General features: G+C 38.9%; 1 protein-coding gene and 1 long non-coding RNA gene across 4 annotated transcripts in view; one reads left to right on the top strand and one right to left on the bottom strand.

Moving 5' to 3' along the window:
- adamtsl3 (ADAMTS-like 3) overlaps positions 1–22633 on the bottom strand; it is a 91971-nt gene that overhangs the window by 54615 nt on the left and 14723 nt on the right. For all 3 annotated transcript variants that reach the window (XM_055051155.1, XM_055051156.1, XM_055051159.1), the window contains exon 2: positions 2216–2332. In XM_055051155.1, the coding sequence (XP_054907130.1) occupies positions 2216–2332 (117 nt within the window). The remainder of the gene's footprint in view (positions 1–2215; positions 2333–22633) is intronic.
- Positions 8538–9738, top strand: LOC129373287 (uncharacterized). Its single transcript, XR_008607339.1, has 2 exons — positions 8538–8865; positions 9436–9738. It is a non-coding gene; the product is annotated as an uncharacterized LOC129373287 (long non-coding RNA).

The raw sequence follows: 22633 nt of genomic DNA, 5'->3' as shown, positions 1-22633 counted from the left end.
TGCATTTTGCATTTTTGGTGTTTCTTTTTATATCTTCCCTGTAAAAAAAAACGTTGATGTTTTCTTGTGTCTGAACGGCCCCCCTTAACTCGTCATTTGTGGATTAGAAAAAAATGACAAATTCCAAAATATGTGCATCCAGATCATTTTTTTACCATTCACTGAAGCTGCTAGCTGCCTTATCAACTTACCACGTAAAAATGAAAGTGTTGTAAAAGTCCATGTGACATTCACATCTATGAGCATCTATGCATTCCTGATCAGTGCTGCACATAAAACACTAGAAATCATATCGTACTGTCTTTCTAAACCTCTCCATATTGATCTAACAGAATTCACATACCATTTCTTTCTTTACGATTAACATTTTCTGATGAGAGTTTCCTGTTTTAATTATGAACCTGGTTGTTCTCCACCAAACTAAGGGGGAAAAAAAGAGCACATATTTCTATTTTTCGAAACAATTTCTTCACAGGTGCATGTGCTCATGCATGCTTTTTGGAAGAAATCTGCAACATCATGGTCATATTCCAGAGGTAGATTTGTTAATCTTTCAAAAATACTGCACACTAGTTCAGTATTATGAAATAAAATGCCCAGAAATCCCTTTAGATTACAAGAGTATGTGTTGAAAAACCCACTGCAGCTCAAATAATCCCATCTTTGCTGCAGCTAACGTACATGGCATTTTAAAGATGATAAATTATGTGTTTAATTGTGTGAAGTTGATGCCCTTTCCACTTGTTGCTGCAAAACACAGCTGCCAAGTCAGTTTGCAGCTGAGCAACTTAGACCCTCCTGCTGCTGCTGCTGCCATGGCCACTTAGTGTTCCCTCTTCTCACCACCATAACCTCCATTAATCCCAGCCCGGACTCTATTCCAGCAGCAGAAACCCCCTAGCTTTTGTTCATCCTGAATCCTACCAAGAAAAAAACAAAAAAAAAGTTACTGCCTGATGTGCAATTAGGCGTGTAAAGACAGTGAAACTGGGTTTGTTGACTTGCGGTCAGGTGGTGGATTCTGCATGAACAAATCATCCAGGATCTTATGACAAGATAAGAGGGAGAAAAGGTGTCAAAACAAAATCGCTCTGCAAGATGATGTAACCTCCAGCCTATGAAACATGCAGAGGCAGGCTGAGCAAAGACGTTTCCTCACACTGGGCTGCTACTCATTACTACAGAGTGACTCTAATAGCTGTCATTAACAGCCACTTAACTGCAAAACCCCTCAATATCCTGGCTCTTCTTGATGATTTCAACCATTGTAGTGACTTACAGAACCGAGGAAAACAACTGAACTTTTACAGAGAGATGTTCTCGGACCTTTTCACATGTAGACACCGCAAAGTACTGAGCTCAGTACAATGAGTACCGGATCGAAACGCATTTAGATTTGAACAAAGAGAACTGACTGGAAAAGATGTTGGGATAATGGTAGAAATAACTGTATTCATCTGTGTTACCTTCCAAAATCCAAACGTTTTCACTCCAAACTTTGCAGAGTACAGCGGACTCACTGCAGGTTACAGTCCAGTGTTCACTTATTCACTGATTATTTTTGTTGAGCATATGATAAAATGTTGGTAAAAAAATCCAGTTTTGGAAGCAGAAATACGTGAACAAGCAGAAATAACACAAGGAAGAAAGGAGATGAGCAAGGAAGAAACAATAAAAAAAAACAGAAAAAATCCAGCGGAATCACACAAAGTATTCAGGGAATAAAGGAATGTAAATTCTGCACAATGACAAGGAAGGAAAAGAAGGAATCAAGAAAGAACAAAACAAAGGGAGGGATGTAGGGCACAAAAAGGAAGGAGGGAAAGGAACAAAGTGTACAAGAAAGGACAGAGAGGTTCATATGTAGCTACAGCAAACGATTAAATGAAACATCATGGCATAAGAAAACAAATCACGTCTCATCAATGCAAACATGACAAGGGAGCAACGCCTGTAACTACCCAGGATTCCCTGCTTTGCATCAAGTCAGAGCCTCGCAATCATCGTTCACTGGCGCTCATTACTGAGGTGTTACATAAAAATTGCTTTTTTTTTCACCCCTCACTCTTTTGCTGTGGAGAGTTGCATAAACACACTGCAACAGATTTATGAGCTGATTTAAATGATTACTTTAGCCATAAAGTAATCATTTAAAAACTCATGACAGGGTCTGATTAATTATTTGTGGAAAATTTAAAGTTAGCGGTGAACTTACTGGGTCCTCTGGTTTCTGGCCGCCACCGGGGAGAGGCTCTTCTGAAAGGTGATCTCTTCGGATCAGAGTGTATTCCCTGATGAAGACGGCGTCCCCATCACCCGCCCACACAGCAACCTGAAACACAAAGACAGTCACATAAATCATTTACATCAATACACAAAATACTGGCATCTTATTCATTTCTATTAATTACAGAAAAAGTAATATGTTGAATAAACACTGAAATATCCCTCTATATAAAAATGGCATGACAAAAAAAAACTAAACTATTTACTAGAAGCACTTTAAAATAAGGAGAAAAGGAGATCCAAATAAAATAAATGTGTGTTGATTCTTATAAATGACCACAAGTGTCTTGCAAAGAGCTTATCCGATATTTATATCAGAAAGTCACAAAACAAGGATCAGATTATGTCGGCTTCATCTAAAATCTCAGATAGAAGTGCTTCACTCCAGCATTTAGTCCCCCCCAGCATTCCTGTCCAGTAGTGCTTATATCCCATCCATTTATTATTAATGGTTAATAATAAACGGCTCAGTTGTTCTATTGTTGTTGACTATTGTTCTCTGATCACTTCATTAAGCCTTTTCCAACAATCCACACTACAAAATAAGCAATAAAAGTGTTTTTTATTCATGGTGATATCGCATTGGGTCAGTATCAGTATCAGCTAATCCTCAAAGCTGCGATATCAGAATCGCATCGGAAATTTAAAAAGAGTTTTATCAGGACACTCCTACTGGTTAATGGAAGTGAGAATGTGACTTGCACCACACCAATGAAACTCTTCTTTTGTGTGTAAATTTAAATTAATCAATTAATTAAAATGTTCTGTGTATTTGGTGGATGCTCTTCATTGTCCCCACTTTTCAGATGACAATCACATGGCAAGGAATATCACAGAAATCCCCATCATCAGAGATGGGTGGTGGGTCGGATCTTGGATAGGGCCCATTTGCGGCGCAGCAGGCCCCGCATTCTCAAAGCTGCACAAACTGACGGTGCAGGAGCCCTGAGCTGCTCTCCGCCGCTCATGAACAACCTGCAACGAAGCGGGTCAACCATGTGCCTCCACGGCACAAAACAGAGACTTTCTGCTCTCCGCATGGTAGATTTAACATCACAGAGCAAAAGAAAGAAGTGTCGTTTAGCAACTCCTGCAAAACCTGACCCTCACTTTTCATGGGAATGAATCACAAAACTTTAAATAAGACTTTAAATCTGGCACAAAACTTTACAATCATTACTTTCTTACTTCAATGAATTAAACTGCTGAGGTTTGTAGGCAAAAGCTTCAGTTGACACACTGTGATGTGTTGCTGCATTAGGGTGACCAAATGCTGTGGGACCATATGTAACGTTTTATTTAAAGTGTTTCTGGTGATTAATAAAGAAAATGTTTTACATCAGACTGCATATAACAAATCACAGTCAACAAGGCTGCATGTGGGGTCTGCAAATCAGTGAGGAATGATGGGAAAATTCACTCTATACTTGTGAGAAAGAAGCAAAATACAAGTTTTCCCCAAATGGGACTCGACAGTCTCACAACTATGCACCAAGGGAAACAAAACTACAATGAAGAGAAACTTTTTTGTTTTTTTCCAAATCAAACTCAAAACTACAACTGAATTTCTGAATGAGTAATGAATACCCCTGAAGACATCAGTAACGTAGCAGCAATGTTTGTCTTCTCTGCTGCGGATGCTGAAAGGAAACATGTCGCACAACCAGAAACCAGATAGAGCAAATTTAAGTCAAGCGTGCAAACATTAGGAGAAATGCAACTAATGTTTGTCAGCTGAGCCGTTCTGAAACCAGCCTGGCTGACCAGATGTCTTTGCTCAAGGCTAACTTGAGGTCTGGGTGAGGTGAACGTAACCCAACTTTGAAAAGTTCTCATAACCCTTTTAGTGATGAGCAGAGAGATAAAAAAAAAAAATCAGCTTCTTAGCTTCTTGAGATCAAATTTATCCTCCTTAAAACAATACGCAAAGAATATTAATGGGATTTAAAAACAAAACAGAAAAATGGAATGCATTTTCTTAAGGAAACAAACCCACTGGATCACATTATTTGCTCTTGCAAATCTGAGCAGAAGCTTCAGATCTATAGTCGCAGCCAAAGGATTTGGCAGAAGCACAAACATTAAATCTAAATGTCTTTGCAACTTCAGGTTTTGAGGTGAAGTGTCACTGATTTTAGATCACTGGATGTGATCGGATGCATTATGCAGCTTTGCCCAAATTTAAAAGCTAACTTCAATTCAGCAGAGTCAGTGCAGATGAATGAGTCCAGCTGGAAACAGTTCATCGATCCAGTTATCAGATTGATTGCCAAAGAGGAACAGATGCAACAGATTAGCTATCCAGCCGTCATCAGTTTGCATTAAATGTAAAAAAACAACAACAAAAAAACAAAAAGGGGCTGTAAGAAAGGCTTTATAGATTATAAAAAGCTGAGAGTGAGATTGAAAGGAAGTCCAGAAAGCAGCAGAATATGCAGAGTTTTAGCTTCTTGGGGACAAGAAGTTCAGCAAGAAATCACCCGACGACGAAGAAAACCTTCAAGGATCGACTCAAATCTGCAGGAACAGCAAGGAAAATCGTGTCGTTGAGGGAAAAAAAGGCGGGTGTCAGCTGTAAAGCATCCATGTCCAATCCGTCCCCCGAGATTCCTGCTCATCTAAAAAAGTGGGCTTATTCACAATTTTGTCTGAGAACTCCACCGTGAATAAAGAGGAAAATCAATAGGAACAACTTGTCCCAAAAATCCAGACGCAATTTGTTCGTGGTCATGTTTTCCTCTGCATGACAGAACATCAATGAACGAAGCCAAAGTGGTAAGAAAATGGCTCGTACCATTTGATCTGTGACCAAAAAAACCACAGAAAAGCTGTGGTTATTTCTCAGAGAGCAAGAGAATAAACAGAAGCCAATAAACTTACTGACTCCAGGCTTTAGCTCAACAAGAAAGGGTCACTTTACATTTTAAACTACCCATCATTTCTTCATATTTTGCTTCCAGTGAGTCAGACTTTTTCAGATCTTCTAAATTGGTTTCGATCAACAGTTGTTGAGGTTTTACAACGATCTTTCACAATTCCTCCTTAAAGTTTGACTGCTTTTTCACACATTTTCAGTCGTCTGTCTGACCCTGAAAGCACAGTGTGTGAATGTGGTCAGAACAAAAGACGACTCAAGAAAAATCGCACAGTAAAGCAACAAAGCTACCAAAGAGCCATTCAAACATGGAGACAAGTACATTTCTGCCTTGATTCCAATTAAAATTAAGTAACTTTATTTTTTTAAGTGAATGATTTTTGAGTCGTTTAAAAAGAAACCAGACACTTAATAACTAAATAATTCGTAGGAACAAAAATTCCACGTTTTGATTTTTGTTTATTAGTATTTGGTTTTCAGTAATTGATGCTAGAAAAAAAAATAAATACTAGGAACTTTCTCGTGTGTGTGTGTGCGTCGGTGCCCCAAATAGCCAGGGTAAACGTTAAGCAGGGCACCGGGCAGCTCATTCATTAACCTCAGACGCGAGTCGGATATCAAAGAGAAACTTTTCATCCGGGAGGAGGAGAGGAAGTGAACTTGGAGGGGAAGGCTGGTTCTTCAAAAGCAGACAATCAACAGAAATAACATCCAACCTGATATTATAATTGAGCCTGTGCGGTGCCAGTTTCCGCAGTCTGGGTACCAACCAGGAAAAAAAATGAGCAACGTTCACTGTGCAACACGAGCACAAATGCTCATATTCCCAGCTGCTGAGTGATCATAGGATGAGAACATAATTTGTTCATTTTAGTTGGTGTCTGAATATAACCTAAAGAGAAAATACTTTGTTTTAATATTTTAGGAATCTTGTAATAACCCACTAAAAATTAGGATTTTTCTGTAAAAATGAAGAAACAGCATGATTTGTGTAACAGCTTGCAGAAATTTCAGAATCCTAAGATCAATAAAGGTACAATTTATCTGTAACTTTCATTTTGGATCGTCAAATCGGAGGCGACAACTTGGAATATGAGAAGTAAAGCAAACACAAAACGCTGCCAAGTGTTTCTGGTTTAGTCTCTTGTGCAAACATCTTAGTAAACCAACTTACAAGCAGCTTTCAACGAAGACATAAGAGCTTGTTTTAAGTCAGTGGTTCCTTCATATAGATCAAAAAACACAAGTTCCAGTGGCAGATTATTTCCTTTGTAATGTGGGAAAATGTCTTGTGATAAGTGAAAGAAGCTGCCAGTGAATGTAGCATTTTTCTTAATCATTATTAAGTAATTATTCTCTTAAAAATCACCTCTACCTTGCTGAACAGTTACTTGTAAGTTAGTTTTATCTTATTTCAAGTGAACTAAGATATTTGCACAATCAACTAGACCAAAAATACTTGGTAAGATTTTGCGTTTTTGCAGAACTCTTCTGGATCCAAAACTCAGAGAGAATCCGTTTCAGCAGCTCAATGAGAAAACTAAAACTGAAACTCCACTTTCACCATGTTCTCTCGTTCCTGGTGGACTATTTAGTTATCTAATGTTCTTCCTCTGGCACCCTTTGAAGATATAACCGGATATCTTCTCCTGCTTTCTCTGCCAGCTTTCCCTCAACTTGATTTACTGCTCCCACTCCCGGTTGCAGTCGGCCTTGCGAACGTGGAGACGAGAGTGGGCAAATCCTTCGACTCCCACCACTTCTCATCTGAAACGGGAGCGAGAAGCCCTGAGGGAGTTTGGGAGTAAAACAAAAACAAAAAAAGGTTAGTTTTTGATGGATGAAAAGCTTTCCTGGCACTGTCATCACATCCTTTTGCATTCATGCTCTGTTTCTCTCATGTTTTAATGTCTCATAATGATACCTGGCACCTTCTTCATTGATGCATGCGTCTGTCTCTGAACGCCTTTTTCTCTTTGGAGAACATTTGGTGAACTTGATTTGAAAATAACGTGCCAAGTGTTGGTAAATGTTTCCGCTGGAGTGAAGAGCAATGCAATCATGGTAGCTGAATGGTAGCTCACTGCGATGCGCTCCCATGTTAGGATTGTCGACCAAAGTGTTCCTACAAGGGGCCTACACTGTGAAACTGAATGATGATGAAATCTGTAACATTCACACATATTCACTATACAAAGCTGTTAACTGCTTCTGAAGAATCAGATAATAACCCAAGAATTTAAATTGTTTTTCCTTGGTGCCTGAAAAATAACCTTAAATATCACTTTCTTAAGCAGTTTTCCCTTTTTTCTCCCAGACGGCTGTAAAAAAAAAAAACGCCAGTAATTTAAAATCTATTGCAGAGTTTAAAGCAAAGTTAACATCATAAGTCTGCTTTAAATTCTGAAAAATACATCCAATTTGAAATGCCTGGCAGTGTCCGCCGACATCTCCAATCCAAAACTATTTCCATACCAGGGCTTCTCTGAAGGCAACTATCTACCCTGGTAAGTTGTTTGTACCCTGGTGCATGAAGTGGAAGCACTGGGGATAATAATGACCTCAGAAAACTATTCTGCTGTCTGGAGAATGTTCCTGCAAGGGTTAATGAACATGTTTGTATGCTGGCTTTACTGGATTGATTCAAGTATTTAAACTCTGGATACATTCATGTTCAGTCACACCAACTCAAGCAGAACAACAAAGAGTTTTATTGGTGCTTGGAGAGTAACGATGGCATCAACGTAGTCAATGAACACAAGACTGTGACCGTTGATCCCTGGGCCTTCATGAGCCAAAAGGATCTGCAACACATATTTTACAGCTAAAGCAGAATGGTGAATCTATTTATGTTTTTAGAACAGCACTATAGTTGATAATGGCCTCAGTCTATCTCTCTCTCTTTTTTTTTCTTTTTGCGAAGAGTAATTTTTATTTTCAAAAATCCCTTTGTGTTTTGCAGTTTACATCATTTATGTTTACAGCATATTTTGTCATTTGCTGTTTGTTTGCAGCTGTCTGCCTCTGAAGGAACGTATTAAAAATGCATAACATCAATTTGGGGACAAAATAAAAGTCCACCAAAACTCTTTATTTTCATGACTAAGTTTTGCAGATTTTACACACATGTGGAAGGACTCTGCAGATGGTTACAACCTTTATCCGGTCGCTCACAAACTAAAAAAGGTCATCCAGTTCACCTAAATTCTGTAAATGGTCTGTGTGGGGGAAAAAGAAACACATTTCCATGTATGGCTCCTATAAAAAAAAAAAGCAAAGAACTGATTGGATGTCAAAAAGATAAGTGAAGATTTTATCTGTCCCTCCCAGCGACAGATCCCTTAAATGTGACACTTCAATCGATCCAATCAAGACAAGACTTTGATCTGGGTTGTTCCAACACCGTTCTTTCACTCAGCTGACCGTGTCACAGACTTCATTCAAAGGCCGAAGCTTCAAGAAGCTCTGATGTGAAGGATTCATTCCTGCAGTGTCAAAGCCATGGCTGTGAAACTGATCGTTCCTCCTGAACATAACAGGCGGATCAGGTCAGTGCAGCAAAAAGAAGATCAGACTCAGAGCAAGAGGAGCTCCAAAAACTTTTCCACTCCACTGATGGCCTTCATAATGAGCAGACTGCATGTTGTGGAAACAAAAACTCAGCGTCTTAGACAAGATACTCCTGTCAGATGACCTGGAAGGAGGTGAGGCCAATACTTGCACACAAGCTCTAAAAAAGTGAATATTTTTAAATATCTGAGCGTTTCTTTTTAATCCACGCACAAATTTAACCCTTGAAGGGCTTTTCATTTTCTCAACATCTTTTTTTATGAATATTATGCTTCATACAATACAATGACAAATATGTATGATTTTCTGACACTTTTAATACTATTTCTTGTGATTAAAAAGTTTTATTGAGCTAATTTTTTATCATATAAATATGAAAAAAAATGGCGTGAATTTTTTTATTTTGCTTAAATTGACGCACGAATGGGATGTACTGGTTGCAAAACACAATTGAGGGCAAAAGATAAACTACCAAGAAGGCGTGAGTGTTGCTGATGACCTTACATGAAAGGTCAAGTTTTTCCATTGGAAAAAAACCAGGGCAATAAAGATAATATTGCATCACGACTATTATCAGTGCAGACGTAAGCAGGACCTGCACAGATGTAGGCGAAGGTGCCCGAGTGACGTACAGTGACTCACGGCCGGTCATATTTTCCCCCAAAGTAATGGAACACGCTGACGACTTTCTTCATGTTTTTCAGGTGCTTGGACCGGTTTCTGGTACGATGCAATGAAGCAGACAACTGACAGACTGTTTCCATCCCTCAGTCCAGCCATCTTCTACTGCTGTTCTGGATTTTGGTCCAGATCTCATTCCAGTTGGATAGAAACTTCTCACCTGAGAGCAGTTTAGGAGGCTTCACTAATCCGTCAGAAGGACGAAACATTAAACTCTCCAAAAGCAACCGAACTCATCATCTTCTCAGAGAAACTGCAAAAAATAGACATTTCTGTATATATGTAAACTTTTCTACTGTATTTATTAAATAGATGTTATTTGACAAGGGTTTGAGATTGTGAATTTTTTTTTGGAATAGTTTTACGTAGAAAAGGAAATAATATGTTTTATGTAAGACTACCTCAATGCGTATTTTAGGTCAAATGAGATTTACATAAATGATCAAATAAAGATTAGTTTCTCAGTTGTTCAAAGCGTCTTAGACAGAAAGCAAGAAATTATATCTAGGCTTCAAATCACTGAATTCAATTCAATTCAGGATCATTTTGTGTTGGTTTAACACAGGCAATGAGCAGATAGTGAAACAAAGAACAGGAGCTGCAGACAAAAATGCATTTATGATTTAGTGTTTTTGAAAACAACAGGCAGCTGGAGAGCAGAATCTGTGTCTGAACTGAAAGCTCAGCAAATGAAGCAGAAGGAAAACATTAAATAAACTGCTGAAGCAGCAAGAATGAACATAATAGATCAACTAATAATTTTCTTAGATATCCAGCATCTAGTTTTTCATTTCTGCAAGACTTTGGTCCTCATTTGCAGGTTTTTCAAAATACACTCACCCATGAAAAAAATATTGCTTTTCCGCTGTTATTTAGTTTGACCAAACAACGTCTTCATTATCAATAAACAATATATAGATCACTTCCATCATGCGTTTCAGCTTCACAAATAATCATAATTATCTTTTCTTGATTTTTAGGTTTAGCAGTTATTACTTGTTCATTTTGGTTTATTTTAGGACAGACTTATTGCAGCTTTAAATCAAGAATGTGGATTGTGTAACAGCAATAATTTCTGCATGTGAGGAGAAACAAAACATCAGGAACATGACAAAAGGCCCTCTTTGGCCGGTTTGTTTTGCTGCAGCCACCAGCAGAACCTTCCTAACTCATCATTTTTCCTTTTTTATCCTTCCTTGAGTCCAACTTTTCTTCGTTTTTGTTCCCTCATTACCATCTCTGTGTTTTTCTTCTGATTTCTTCCTTCCCATTAATGAATCAGTAATCTGTCACAACCGCTTTCAGCTGAAGACTCAGAAGATTTTGCCTTGATTTTCTGTTGGTCTAAGACGTTTCAACACCGACAGATTGATCCAAATGTGGTAATAAGGGATCAGCTATTATTTGGTTTCACTACTATTTGTCTTGCAGAAGTTTTTTTTTTTTTTTTTTTGCATCCAGTTGGATAAGTTTTCCTCCTCTGAGGCTCCGGGAACCCATCTTAGCTCCATCTGAGGCTCTGAACCGTTTTTGCTACATGTCAAATATGACATGTATCTCCATCGTTTTATAGATCATCTGGAAGTTTAACTCCTATAGAGAGAAAGTGGAAATCGCTCAGTACACAATCTGGTAAACTATAAATTACGTTAAAATTTGGATGTTGATAAAATATCAGTGGAACAAAAAGAGGTGATTGTTTTAGGAAAAACTGACTTGTTTTTAGCATTTATTAAGTTTGATAAACAAATCAGTGAAGTAGTTCAATGTGGCTTTTGTCATTTGAGATTAATTAGCAAAATCCAAACTTATTTGCCTTATGATGCCTTCAAAAGGCTTTTATTACATATAGACTCGTTTGTGTTTGTCTCTCATTGGCTGCAGAACATATTGGAATTTTTTTATTTCCAAGGAGAAATTGCTTCTTTATTGACAACCTTCTCCATCCAAAGTGTTAAATATTAGTTTGTAGAATATAACTATAAGTGATATATAATTTATTCAAAAATAAATAAGTACATAAAGCTTTATTTTATGGAGCTGTTCGCTAGCTGGGAAACTTTGGGAGAGTAACGTGCATTATAAACATTGATTGATTGATGTCAAAAGCTTAGGAGCGGTTCCTTCACTCTGTTGAATCCATGCCACAAAGTTTAAAGGAAGACATTAAGGCGTAAAGGAGGTCAACCTGGTGCTAGCAGGGTGTACCTAATAAAGTGGCCACTGAGTGTATCTGCTTCAGTTCCTCAACTGATGTGGTTTTGTCTTCTGTCAAAGTTCACAAAAAATTTAAAAAGAAGGACAGATATCTGTGCCTAAAGATGATTGATGGCAGGAAGCTTGTTAAAGTGTGTGAACTCCTGGTCCAGTCACGGTTCCACAGGACGACAAACTAAAACCAGGCACAACCTGGACCTCGTCCCTTACTGGGCTCAAGAACAAATGGATCAAATCCATCATGTGGTCTCACATTAAGAAATTCATCTAAAAATTATGAATTTCCACATTTTTTCAAGAGGGGAGTTTAGATATAGGTAATTACATCTACATCTAAATTGAGTCTAAGTGAAATAAATGGAGCAGGGTCGTAGTAAAGTCTTCATACTTGTGGTCGATTTGCACTTCATCTTGTCAGATGAATGTAGTTGATGGAAGACATTTTCTGGTGTCACAGATTTATCACTGGAAACCATCCTGAAACCACAGGCAGCCTTTTATTAGTCCGATCCAAAGGCCCATCTGTTGATCCGCTCAGTGTTTTTAAATAGCTACGATTGCTGACTTTTATCAGTAACGAACCTGCGTGTCATCCGGAGGGATGAACGGCACTCTAAGTGTGTTTTGGAGAACCAGAGCTCTGCGCGCACAGCCATCTGTCGTCCTCCATCATTTCAGTTCGCAGAAGGATTACAACAGACAGCTGGGTGGCACAATTACAACCCTCCACACATAGCAGGCCAACAAGTTCACGCTGCAAGACATGTGTGCTGCTGCAGGACTGATTTAGCACAGTATGTTGATTTCACACATAAAGGTGACTGTCACCAGATGATTGATGGTGACCATCTCAGTGGCCTGTTGTGTGGGCACAGCAGAAAGTCTCTTTACTCTCAACTTGCACTCAAAAGTTAGTGGAAACCAAGACAGCAGAGAGAAAGCATGTTTAACTTGCAAGGAACCAGCACCTTTATACAGATGCAGGTGCCTTCCCATTGTTTTTTCAAGCTAAACCCAGTCAAAAACCTGCAGCACCACGATAGCACCAGCTACACTGCAGCTTAAATGCTAAGGGGAGGTTACATGTTGCAGGTGAGACAATCTATAACTTGTGCTCTTCCTTCATCGAGACCTTATAAGGTCCTGATTAACCCCACTCACAAAAAGTTAGGGATTTTTGGCAACTAGGTGAAATTCATTGAAAAAGTTCAAGCTACAATCCAATTACAGCATAAAAGTTGGGCATTTAAGTAGGAGAATCCTATTGTGAGCTTGAAACAAAAACCAGCAAGAGTGTAGGGTATGCCACAACAAAAAAGTGTTTCAATAACGTGTCATGTGCCCTTGAGCATCAATTACAGCTCGACAACGACGTCTCATGCTGTTCACAAGTCAACTTATTGTCTGCTGAGGCATGGCATCCCATTCCTCTTGAAGCACCGCTCTCAGGTCGCTGAGCTTCTTTGGTGCAGAGTTACTCGCCTCTACATAACTCAGCTGGTCCCATAGGTCTGCTGTGGGATGCAGTTCTGGCCACTTACTATGGGGAAACTACAGGCTCTCAAGTCGTTGAGGGAAAAGTCTAAGTCTCCATTCCACTCTGTTGATGTCGTCTGACTCGTTAGTAAACTAGTGACCAATCTTTTTGCTGCAGTAAAACAGTCAGCATCAAAACAAAAAAATTAATAAAAAAAAAATAAAAAAAAGAGTATGTAGCCAGATAATAATAAAGCCATCTGGGAGGAAAGCTTTGTTAAATTGACTAAATAAAGGTTTGGAGAATCAATCTCTCCTTACTCTAGTACTTCTCAAATTGTAGGACTCATGGATGGATGAATGTTCCTTTTTATTTATTAATAAATGAGTTTATACAGACATTATTATTAGAAATACAATTTTGAGTCCTCAGTGCCCATAATAAAGTATCTACTTTGCTAGTATTTTAGCACATTGCTTTTTCTGCCCTTGTAAAATTAACAACAAAATAATAGCATCAATAAAAGCAGAATTTAATGATTTTCTAATCACTACAGTCACTGGCTGAAGCGTTTAACCACCAGAGGTAGGAAATAAATACAGGAGCAGGATCTGACTAAAACGAGACACGCTCATTATAACAACATTTATATCCCATTAAAACCAGAATATGTTCTCGTTTAAATGAGAAAGGTCGTAACAGCAAAACGGCAACACCTCGCAGGATGTTTGAGAGTCGCATACTACAAACACAGTTTGTTCAGTCAGATTTATGCCTTTTGCCTCGTAATCAGTCAGAGGAACTATTTTTATATCTTGTTATAATGAGAAACTTTCTCGTCTTAATGTGTTTTGTATTTCTTTCTAATGAGAAAGCTTCTCGTTTAATGCAATTCTGCTCCTGTATTTATTTCCTGGCTCAGGCAGTTAAATGCTGCCGTATTTCTAACAGAAAAACTCTGTTGGCATCAAAACTTTTCTTTTTTAACCGTGATAGCATTTGATATTTCCTTTTAGTTCTTCCTTTTTTTCACATAAAACTCACATTTAGAGCTGTCACAAAGGAGAACAAGACATGGAAACATATTGCTTCTCACTTTTTCAGCTTTAGATTAGAACTTTATAATGTTTAGGGTGGCAATGATGAATCCTGCAACATTTTTCTTGGTATGAAATACCTATAAGCAGTTTCTGTCAGACGTCCCAGAGGGCCAATGCAGTAAATGCCGTTTCCCTTGGAACAGAGCAAGAACAAAACCAGCATGCTGTTAGCCTGACCACACATCACTAAGGCCAAACAAATTAATCCTTCAGGGTGTTCGGCCAGGAGATCTGCAGGCAAAATGAAACCCAAGGGAGGGTTTTCAATAAGTAAAGACCCTCTTCTCAAAACACAGGGAGTTCTCTCGCAGTGTTTCCAAAACGGTTTTTCCTGACATCAGATTCTACTATGAAAGCCTCAGTCTTCTAAAAAGTGCTGTTTGCGGTCGCCATCGAATTACTGGTGCATTCCTGTTCCCAAATTAAGCCCCTCGTTTGAGGAGATGCCCGGCCATCGACAGCTTTAATTTCCACAGTCTGTGGCATTCTCCGGGCCTGATCTCATCCGTCTGGCAGTCAGAGAGAAAAAACGAAAAGAAAAGAAAAGCAAGACATGCTGCCCTGCATGTAGCACGGCGTTTCTGAGCGCTCTGCTCCATGATCCACACTTAATATTCCTCCACATTGCAGGAGGTGAGCTTCACACTGGCGGCCATAATGAAAGACTTTGGGATGGTTTTTTATCAGCAACATATTTTCCAAATGTAATACAATCACTTCTTCTTTGCAATGGTGGCTGCATCCTTCATCACTTCGGAGATGAGGTCAGACTATAGAACCCACATTCTTTAAATTCGAATATAAACCTTCTCTTGAGATTGGATCTAGTTTTATAAAGCTATTAAAAAACTTTGTGGTCTGACAACTTTTGCTTTCTGTTAGTTTTAAACACATCACTGAGTTTATAGCATTGAGATTGGCTCTTGACTAAAACGCAGGGGGAATTTCCTTACTTTTTAATCAATTTGACATATAAACGCCTTTTCTCTGAATTCAAACAGTGTTTGGTGCATGGTACATTTACCATGACACATTCTGCACTCCATCCTGTTCTTAAACCCGAACATTCTTGGGTGAGGTGAGACCATTAAAATCGAATACAGTCTCTACAGTCCTGATCCCCGTTTAGGGACCATTTGCACTAACATGCAATTATTGTTTCCTCTATTCTAGGAGGTCTGTCCGTGCTGCAAAGCATCTCCATTCTTACGCCACCATGTTTAAGTACTGTGGCGTTGCTTCAACCAATGAATCACTGCAGCTCTGTGAATATGAGCAAACGATTTCATCCATTTGCTGCAAATTGAGTTTCTGATGAAACAGTTTCTTGCAGCCTCTTCATGGTGCGACAGGTTGATAGCATGTTGAATTGTTTTGTTTTTGATCCTTTGTTTGTTCACCTTGCTCTCTAGAGGGAAGGTGGAATTACTGTAATATACAACTCTGGAAAAAGATAATGAAGATAATGAAGAGATATTATTATCTCTACTATTCAATAATAGTATTTTTACTATTGTTGAATAGTAAAAATACATCCATAAGACTGATTTGGGATCATGAGATTGACATAGTTGATGGATTATGAAACTGTTTGGTTTATGAACATAATATAAATTCCTCCCACTAGACACACAGTGTATCTATGAAGAGACAGAGAGTTAAATACAAATCTACTTAATCCCACTTATGCTCTTTGACAGATGCCTGTGTGCATCTGGCAGGGAGTCAGAAAAATGTTTCATCAGCTTCCTTTATCCTCATCTCTGGTTGAACAGAAAGAATTTTAAACTTTGGAGATTATATTGTAATTATTAGGAAAACCTCGTTAGAATTCATGTCAGTATAGGGCTGACCCTGAATTACCTCAAGCCATAAGAATGAAATACGCATTAGGTAAACATTTGGATCTGGAACCGAAGAACCATGAGCAGAGCAAAAAATGCTGAGAAGTCTGATTTATTACATGTTAGATATTGTTGCAGAGCTGTTTGTAGAAACTTTTCCAATCATTAATGTTTATGCCAAGTAAACTACAGCGCCCTCCACGCCTGTTTACATCCCTGGCAAAGATGGTTGAAAAGCCTTTTATCAAAATGTATAATTTCACAGTGAATCGTTTAGAATAGAGTAATATTTCATATGTGTCAGTGGAAAAAAAAATCACAGGTCTTCATGAAGTCACTATTGCCACAAATATTGGAAAACCTGCTGTCAACAGAGAAGCACTTTTTCTAGTCTTCTCCTTTAACATCCAATAAACTTGGAGCATTCAGAAAGAATCTTTGACAATTGTCTGTGTTGATTTTACAGTTTTGGTTCTGCTTTGGATCATTATCCTGTTGAAAGATTCAATAATTGCCCATATTTACTTTTGAGGTAGAAACCAGATGTAGGAAAAGTTCCCAAAAACGTATTCAAGTAAGTCTAGCACGACTTAAACATATTTTTGCTCATGTAAATGTAAAAACTAGACATTTAGGAAATCACTACTTAAGAATTGAATAACTAATCAGAATATCTGATTTAATGTTTAAAAACAATGTCAGACAAAAATCTAGTATTTTGAAAACTAAATTGAAGAAATTAATGCAAGTAATTAACAATTACAAAATAATGAAACCAAACACTTGTCCTAATCAAATTTTGACAACATATATAAAAGAAATTTATATATGTTATATATCTCAAGTGACACCATCTGCTGTTACATAAATGCTTCAATATGCTCTGCAAATAAAAAAATAACATTATAACAACAAAGATTGTGCACAAACAGGAAGTCTCACTTCAACACAAACTGCAGCTGTTTGTATCTGGTGCATTTTTGGTTTAAAATATGTTTGTTTTTCATTTACTAAAGTTACTCAGGGTGGGTAGAGTATTCAGAAATGTTACTTAAGTAAGAGTAGCACAACTTTGTAATACTACTACTTAAGTAAAAGTAAAAAGTATGGCGCAGTAAACTCTGAAATGTTTTTTTTTCTTCTAAAAAGAGGTACATGTCAGTCACAGCAAGGATCAGAAACACCAAAGTGGTCTATGATCAAGCAATCAGCCTGATGCGACAGCTTAATGTTGTTCAGACATCGTCTTGTCAATCTGGACAGAATCCATGGGGTGCAATTATCTCTGATGAGTGACGGACAACGGACTAAAGAAATGCAAGAGGAGCCCATCAAACATTCCTTCTGTAAATAACACGTTTCAAGAAAACGGGAAAATGACTGTTGAGGGCAGACAGCTGACGCTTATACGAGTGGATGGAAAACTGGCGACAACGATGGAGCGACAAGGAAATTACTCAAACATCCCCATCATACCAGCTTAACTGCTGACAGGATGGAGCTGGATTGATGAATGACGCCTGGGATGCATCCCAAATCCCGTACTTAAGGAAAGAGGGTGTTTAGCAGAGATATGCAGGTGACTGCACATTATGTGGCCCACATTCTTGTAGTCTTTAAGAGTCAGATCAGATGCACCATTTGAAGTCTTTACCAGGGTGCTTGAGAAATATCTAACATGGGGGCACATTTTTCCCTGCTCGTTTCAAAACCAGCGACTGTTTATGCAAGTCTGCCATCCTCTCTCATGGTAACATCTGATATACATGAACAAACAACAAGGCGTATCACCACATTTTAGCTGCAGTAACAGCAAACGTATGGCTGTGTGGGTATCGTCAAACATTGAGCTATCTCGTGAAAATCAGCTGGCTTTGACGGGAGAGCAAAGAGTGGCCTCATTTATCAAACACATTGTTTAGTTTGAAGAAAAGATAAAGTTTTGATTTTGTTTTTAGAGCAAGAAAAAAAAAAGTTTCACTCTATGAACGACCCTGGGCAGTTTCTCATAGTACTTCAGTCCTCTCTTTAAAACAAAAAAAAACAACAAGGTTTGGCGTTAGAGCTGCCATCATATTCAAAGAAAAAAATGTCTGCTTTACAATAAAATGAGCTGGTTTGCAAGTTTTCAAAATATGGTGAATGTTTAAAGTTAGGTGACGATAAATGGAGGAAGCAGTTGCTTTGGTTTCGTTGCAAACCATAGCACCACAAGTGCCATGCGTGAGCATCAGATGAGACAACACGCACTGCCCGTCTGCTACATTTTATACTGAATCGGTGTTTAAAAAAATAATTAGTACAGACTTTGTGAGACCAACTTTATACATTTTACTAATTCCCATTTAAACGCCATGTATTGTAACTCAAATGACGACATGTAAGACATATTTATTTTTGTTAATTTCAATATCACCATAAATTTACATTCTGAATTAGGGCTGCACAATATCAAGAAAACGTGTACAATAAAGCATATGAATGTCTCAGTTCTACATGTGAAAATTTACTGTGGAGAAAAAAAACAAATAGAAAAAGACAATCCTTCTTTGGAGGAAAATTAGTCGCTAAAATAAATAAACCAAAAATCTGTAACTAAATGATTTGTTACAAAGCCTTAATGGTGTTGCATCTGATTCTTTTCGGCATATTTAAGATGTGCAGATAATTAAAGAAGTGTGGACACATGTGAAACAAAAACAAAGTCAGTTTGGCTGAGTGTCAAAGCTGAAGCCATAAACAGAAAAATGTCGCCCAGAGCCTGCAGCACAAACCCGATTCAACAGTGATAACAGCAAGCCTCGTCTTTTCTTTTGTTTGTTATTTTTGCAACTTGGAAAAACATGAATATTTCACTTTTCTTCGTAGAGATGTGGAAGAATCTCTTTTCTGCACCCTGATTCCGCATTTTTGCACTTTTCTACCCAAACTAGTGTTTGTCAAGCAACAGCCGGGCCTTAAATGATGCATTGCATAATGTCATCTGATTAAAACTACAGTGAAGGTTTGCAGGAATAACCTTGAAAGCACATTTATCAACCTCGTTCAGCCCGGCTGCACAGAAAGGAGGGGTTGAAGGTGTGCTGTTGAAACAAGGAAAAGGTTCAAGGCGAGGAAAATAATTGGATTTGGCTCAAGCCGAAGAACAAAGTGCATGTGTGTGTTAAGTGCTGTGGCCGTGTTTGTACAGCTGGCGAGTGTGGCCAGGGTCGTCTCAGCAGGGAGCGGGCTTTGGCACTGCTGGGCACGGCTGCAAGGCGCTAATCTGACGGAGAACACAAGCTTCAGCAGAAAAATGTTTGCCTAAACCCAGAGGAGTGTATCTACGAAGCAGATACAAATGACATTTTTATTTTCACTCGTTGGAGTACTGGGGCGGACTGACCTGGCTCTTGGCTTGTCTTGATTCAGTGGAAAGCATAAAGCAAATTTTTGGTCTTTATCATATCATGCTGGGTTATTAAATTGTCTGAGGGCACTCATTTACAATGCTTTGATGGGAGACATCGCTTTCGTCCAAACACATTTATTCGGTTTCTTCAAACTCGCTGCTTTGGATCAGTTTGCTTGAAATGTTTTCGCTTCACAAAGTGATGAACAACCCCTGGTGGGATGAAATCAAGAAGTCTGAAGCTCTTTGTTAGCCAATAAATAAAAGGTTTACCTGCCAGGAGGAGCCAGTACGAAATGAGTGTGAAGCGCTTCTTCACGCTTTACATTCTTAATCGTGCGGGGAAATTGATTTGCGGTGCTTGGAATGCAGTGCAAACACACACCGAGACACGGAGGCTTCGCACTGATACGTTTCTGACATACATTCGGAAAACTAAATGGAAGCGTTCATCTGGGGAACACAGCTACGGTGTCAGGTTGTTCATTAGTAAAAATAAAAAGTTTTCCTTGCTCCTCACAATTCTGCTCCACTTTTTCGTGGTTTGTCACGTAAAAATAATTAACTGCAAAAGATTGTAGACGCAGCGTCACGAAATGCAAAAAAACTTCACCTACTTTTGTAAGGTACCGCATGAGATGTAATAAATTGTCTCATAAATACTCAGGTTTCCTAAATATTTGAGCATCTTTGCTTTGGACAAGCTTACATATAAAGACGTGATTCTTCAAACTGGAGACATCCAAGACTTTATAATCCCATTGTAGCCATGAAACAGTATCTTTTCTTTCTTCTGACATTTCGAAAGAGGCTTTCAAAATACACCCCCGTTAGAAATTCCTGACTTACTCTGGCATCTTGGGTTTCAATCTGATAGCTCCTAAACTGTCTGCAACCAAATTCTTCAATATGTGCTCCAAGCAGCCCTCCTTTTGTCGCTGCCGTGCGTAAAAGCGATGGCCTCGTACGCTTCTGGTGTCAGGTTGGCTACAGATATCCCAGTGACACCGATGGATCTTAGGGGGGCTTATCTAGACTCAGGCAGCCAATGAAAACGTCAGGTACAGCTTTGGGTTAATCTCCAACTGAACCCTCCAGTGTATTTTGGAATGAGGAGCCAAACGCTGCCACAAATCAGTGCACAAGCCAGGCGTCTGTTGGCTTGTTTCTCTGTCTGTTCGTTTGGAAGCGAGCTGGAGTCGTAATTAAGGTACAACAATGTTTCATCCGAGCCCTGCCAAGAGAACGCGATACCCGAACAAGTTGCGTTTGGCTCAGTAAATAGTGATATTGTTACAGGTGACCTCCCAACGTGAACAATGGATGTCTCGATTGCAGATCTCCTGGAAATTAAACAGTCTGACCTTGGCTGAGCTGTCTGTTTCTGTTTCCAAGGATTAGAAAACTAACTGGACCTTTGGGATTACCCCCAGTGCCTGTAAATGTGATGCCTCCAGCAGGTGGGCAGGTAGGGAGCACTCTGTTAATCTTTAAGAGCTAGGTGAGCAGGAAGAGAGGGAATTATGGGTCGCAGAGAGGACAGAGAGGTAACATGCATCAGGAGAGCTTCGACGGTGACATTTCTATATACAGCCACACCTAATTCCCTTAAAATTGTCTTGATCAATGTTTATTCAGGCTTTTCATAATATTTTCAACAAATCCTGTCCTTTAAGCTGATCAGGACAACGTTTATTTCAAAGTGTGACTACGAAATGAGAAGAAAAAGAGCGTCTGGCCTGACGTTATATTCAATTTGCCTGTGAAATTGGAAACCGGGAGTGCGGATGTTAAACTGCAGCTGCATGTAGGAAAACAAGAGGAACATGCAAATTGTTATGGTGCAAGTAAGTACAAACCGAAACAATCAATTTACCTCCATTGTATGGATCTCAATACAACATTTCAAATAGGCAGGAAAGAAATAAATCTCAAATACGGTATTTAAGATTCACAATGCAGCCATCAGAAAATTTGATCCAATGTTATTTGAGAAATTTTTATGCTTCTTTTTTCCAAACTTCCTTTTGAGAAGTAAGCAACAGGGCCAGGAAAAGAAACTCTGCAACCATTAAGCAGTTGGCTGAGTATGACAAATAAAGATCGATGAATGGCTCGAGCTCATTGCAGCCCTATGACAACAGCCGGGTGTGCCTGATATTACTGAAACACAAGCGGCGGATCTGCCCCGACTCGCTTGCGTCACTCGTATAACCGAGGCTAACAGGTTCACTCAGGGTCGGTGAGTGGAGCTCGCTGGCTGCGGATGATCAGCGGCGCTCCTCAGCTATTTCTGGAAGAGCAAACTTCCTGATTTACCCAAGTAAGAGGCCGATGGGCGAACAGAGGCCACAGAGTCGCAGCTATAACACGGTTTCAATGTCTAGAGTACAAGATTAAAAGATGATGGTAGAGGAGAATACGTACAAAATCTGAATAAAAACATCAGATATTTTTACTGAGCCCTGGCCTGGAATAAATATCAGAAAATACACATATTGATGGACAAATGGACAGATGGACGGGCTGAACTTTAGAACAATGAACCACAGAGAATAATCTAGAAACGAGGTATTTTACATACATACTGATAAATAAAGAGAAACATTTTCAATTCCATACTGAATGAGAACTCAGTAATAAATTTATTTGTTTTGTCTGGACTCTGCTTATTTCAGTGGAAAGAAAAATAACTCTTAGGATTTTGCAGTTTTCCATCATAAAACTAATGCAAATCATTGCACTTCGCTTCTTGTTTCTACAGCTGAAAATGCTCAAATAAATATTTTTGATAAGTTACCATCTACCCTTCAATGCATGTTACAGATGCAAGTTGCAAAAAGCATACAATAATGGAATTTACCACAGTTTTAGCAACTCTTAAATTCAACTTTGCGATTAGAAGGCAACGTGCTTGCAGGCGTAATTCTGTCCTTTTCTATGAAACAGGAACGACTTTCACTGTCACTCTGCAGAGGAACAGGCTGGTCATCTGTTTCCATCCGTTTCCACCTTTTCCCACCGCCACACCAACACTCTGTCTTTTGACACGTGAGGAGGAGGTTGCATGAAAGCTGCGGCGGGTTGGAGTCAGGAAAGGGAAGGAGCAAAGGCCGAAGAGCGATGACAAGTTCTGCAGAGGGAGCAACGGGAGGCAATGAAAGTGAGATTCATGATGTAAGTGAATCCTTA

The sequence above is a fragment of the Poeciliopsis prolifica genome, unplaced genomic scaffold (genome assembly GCF_027474105.1).
Source record: "Poeciliopsis prolifica strain line A6 unplaced genomic scaffold, Auburn_PproV2 SCAFFOLD032, whole genome shotgun sequence".
NCBI classification, from domain to species: domain Eukaryota; kingdom Metazoa; phylum Chordata; class Actinopteri; order Cyprinodontiformes; family Poeciliidae; genus Poeciliopsis; species Poeciliopsis prolifica.
The sequence above is the reverse complement of the archived record's forward strand: the minus strand, read 5'-3'. Positions and strand labels throughout refer to the sequence as shown.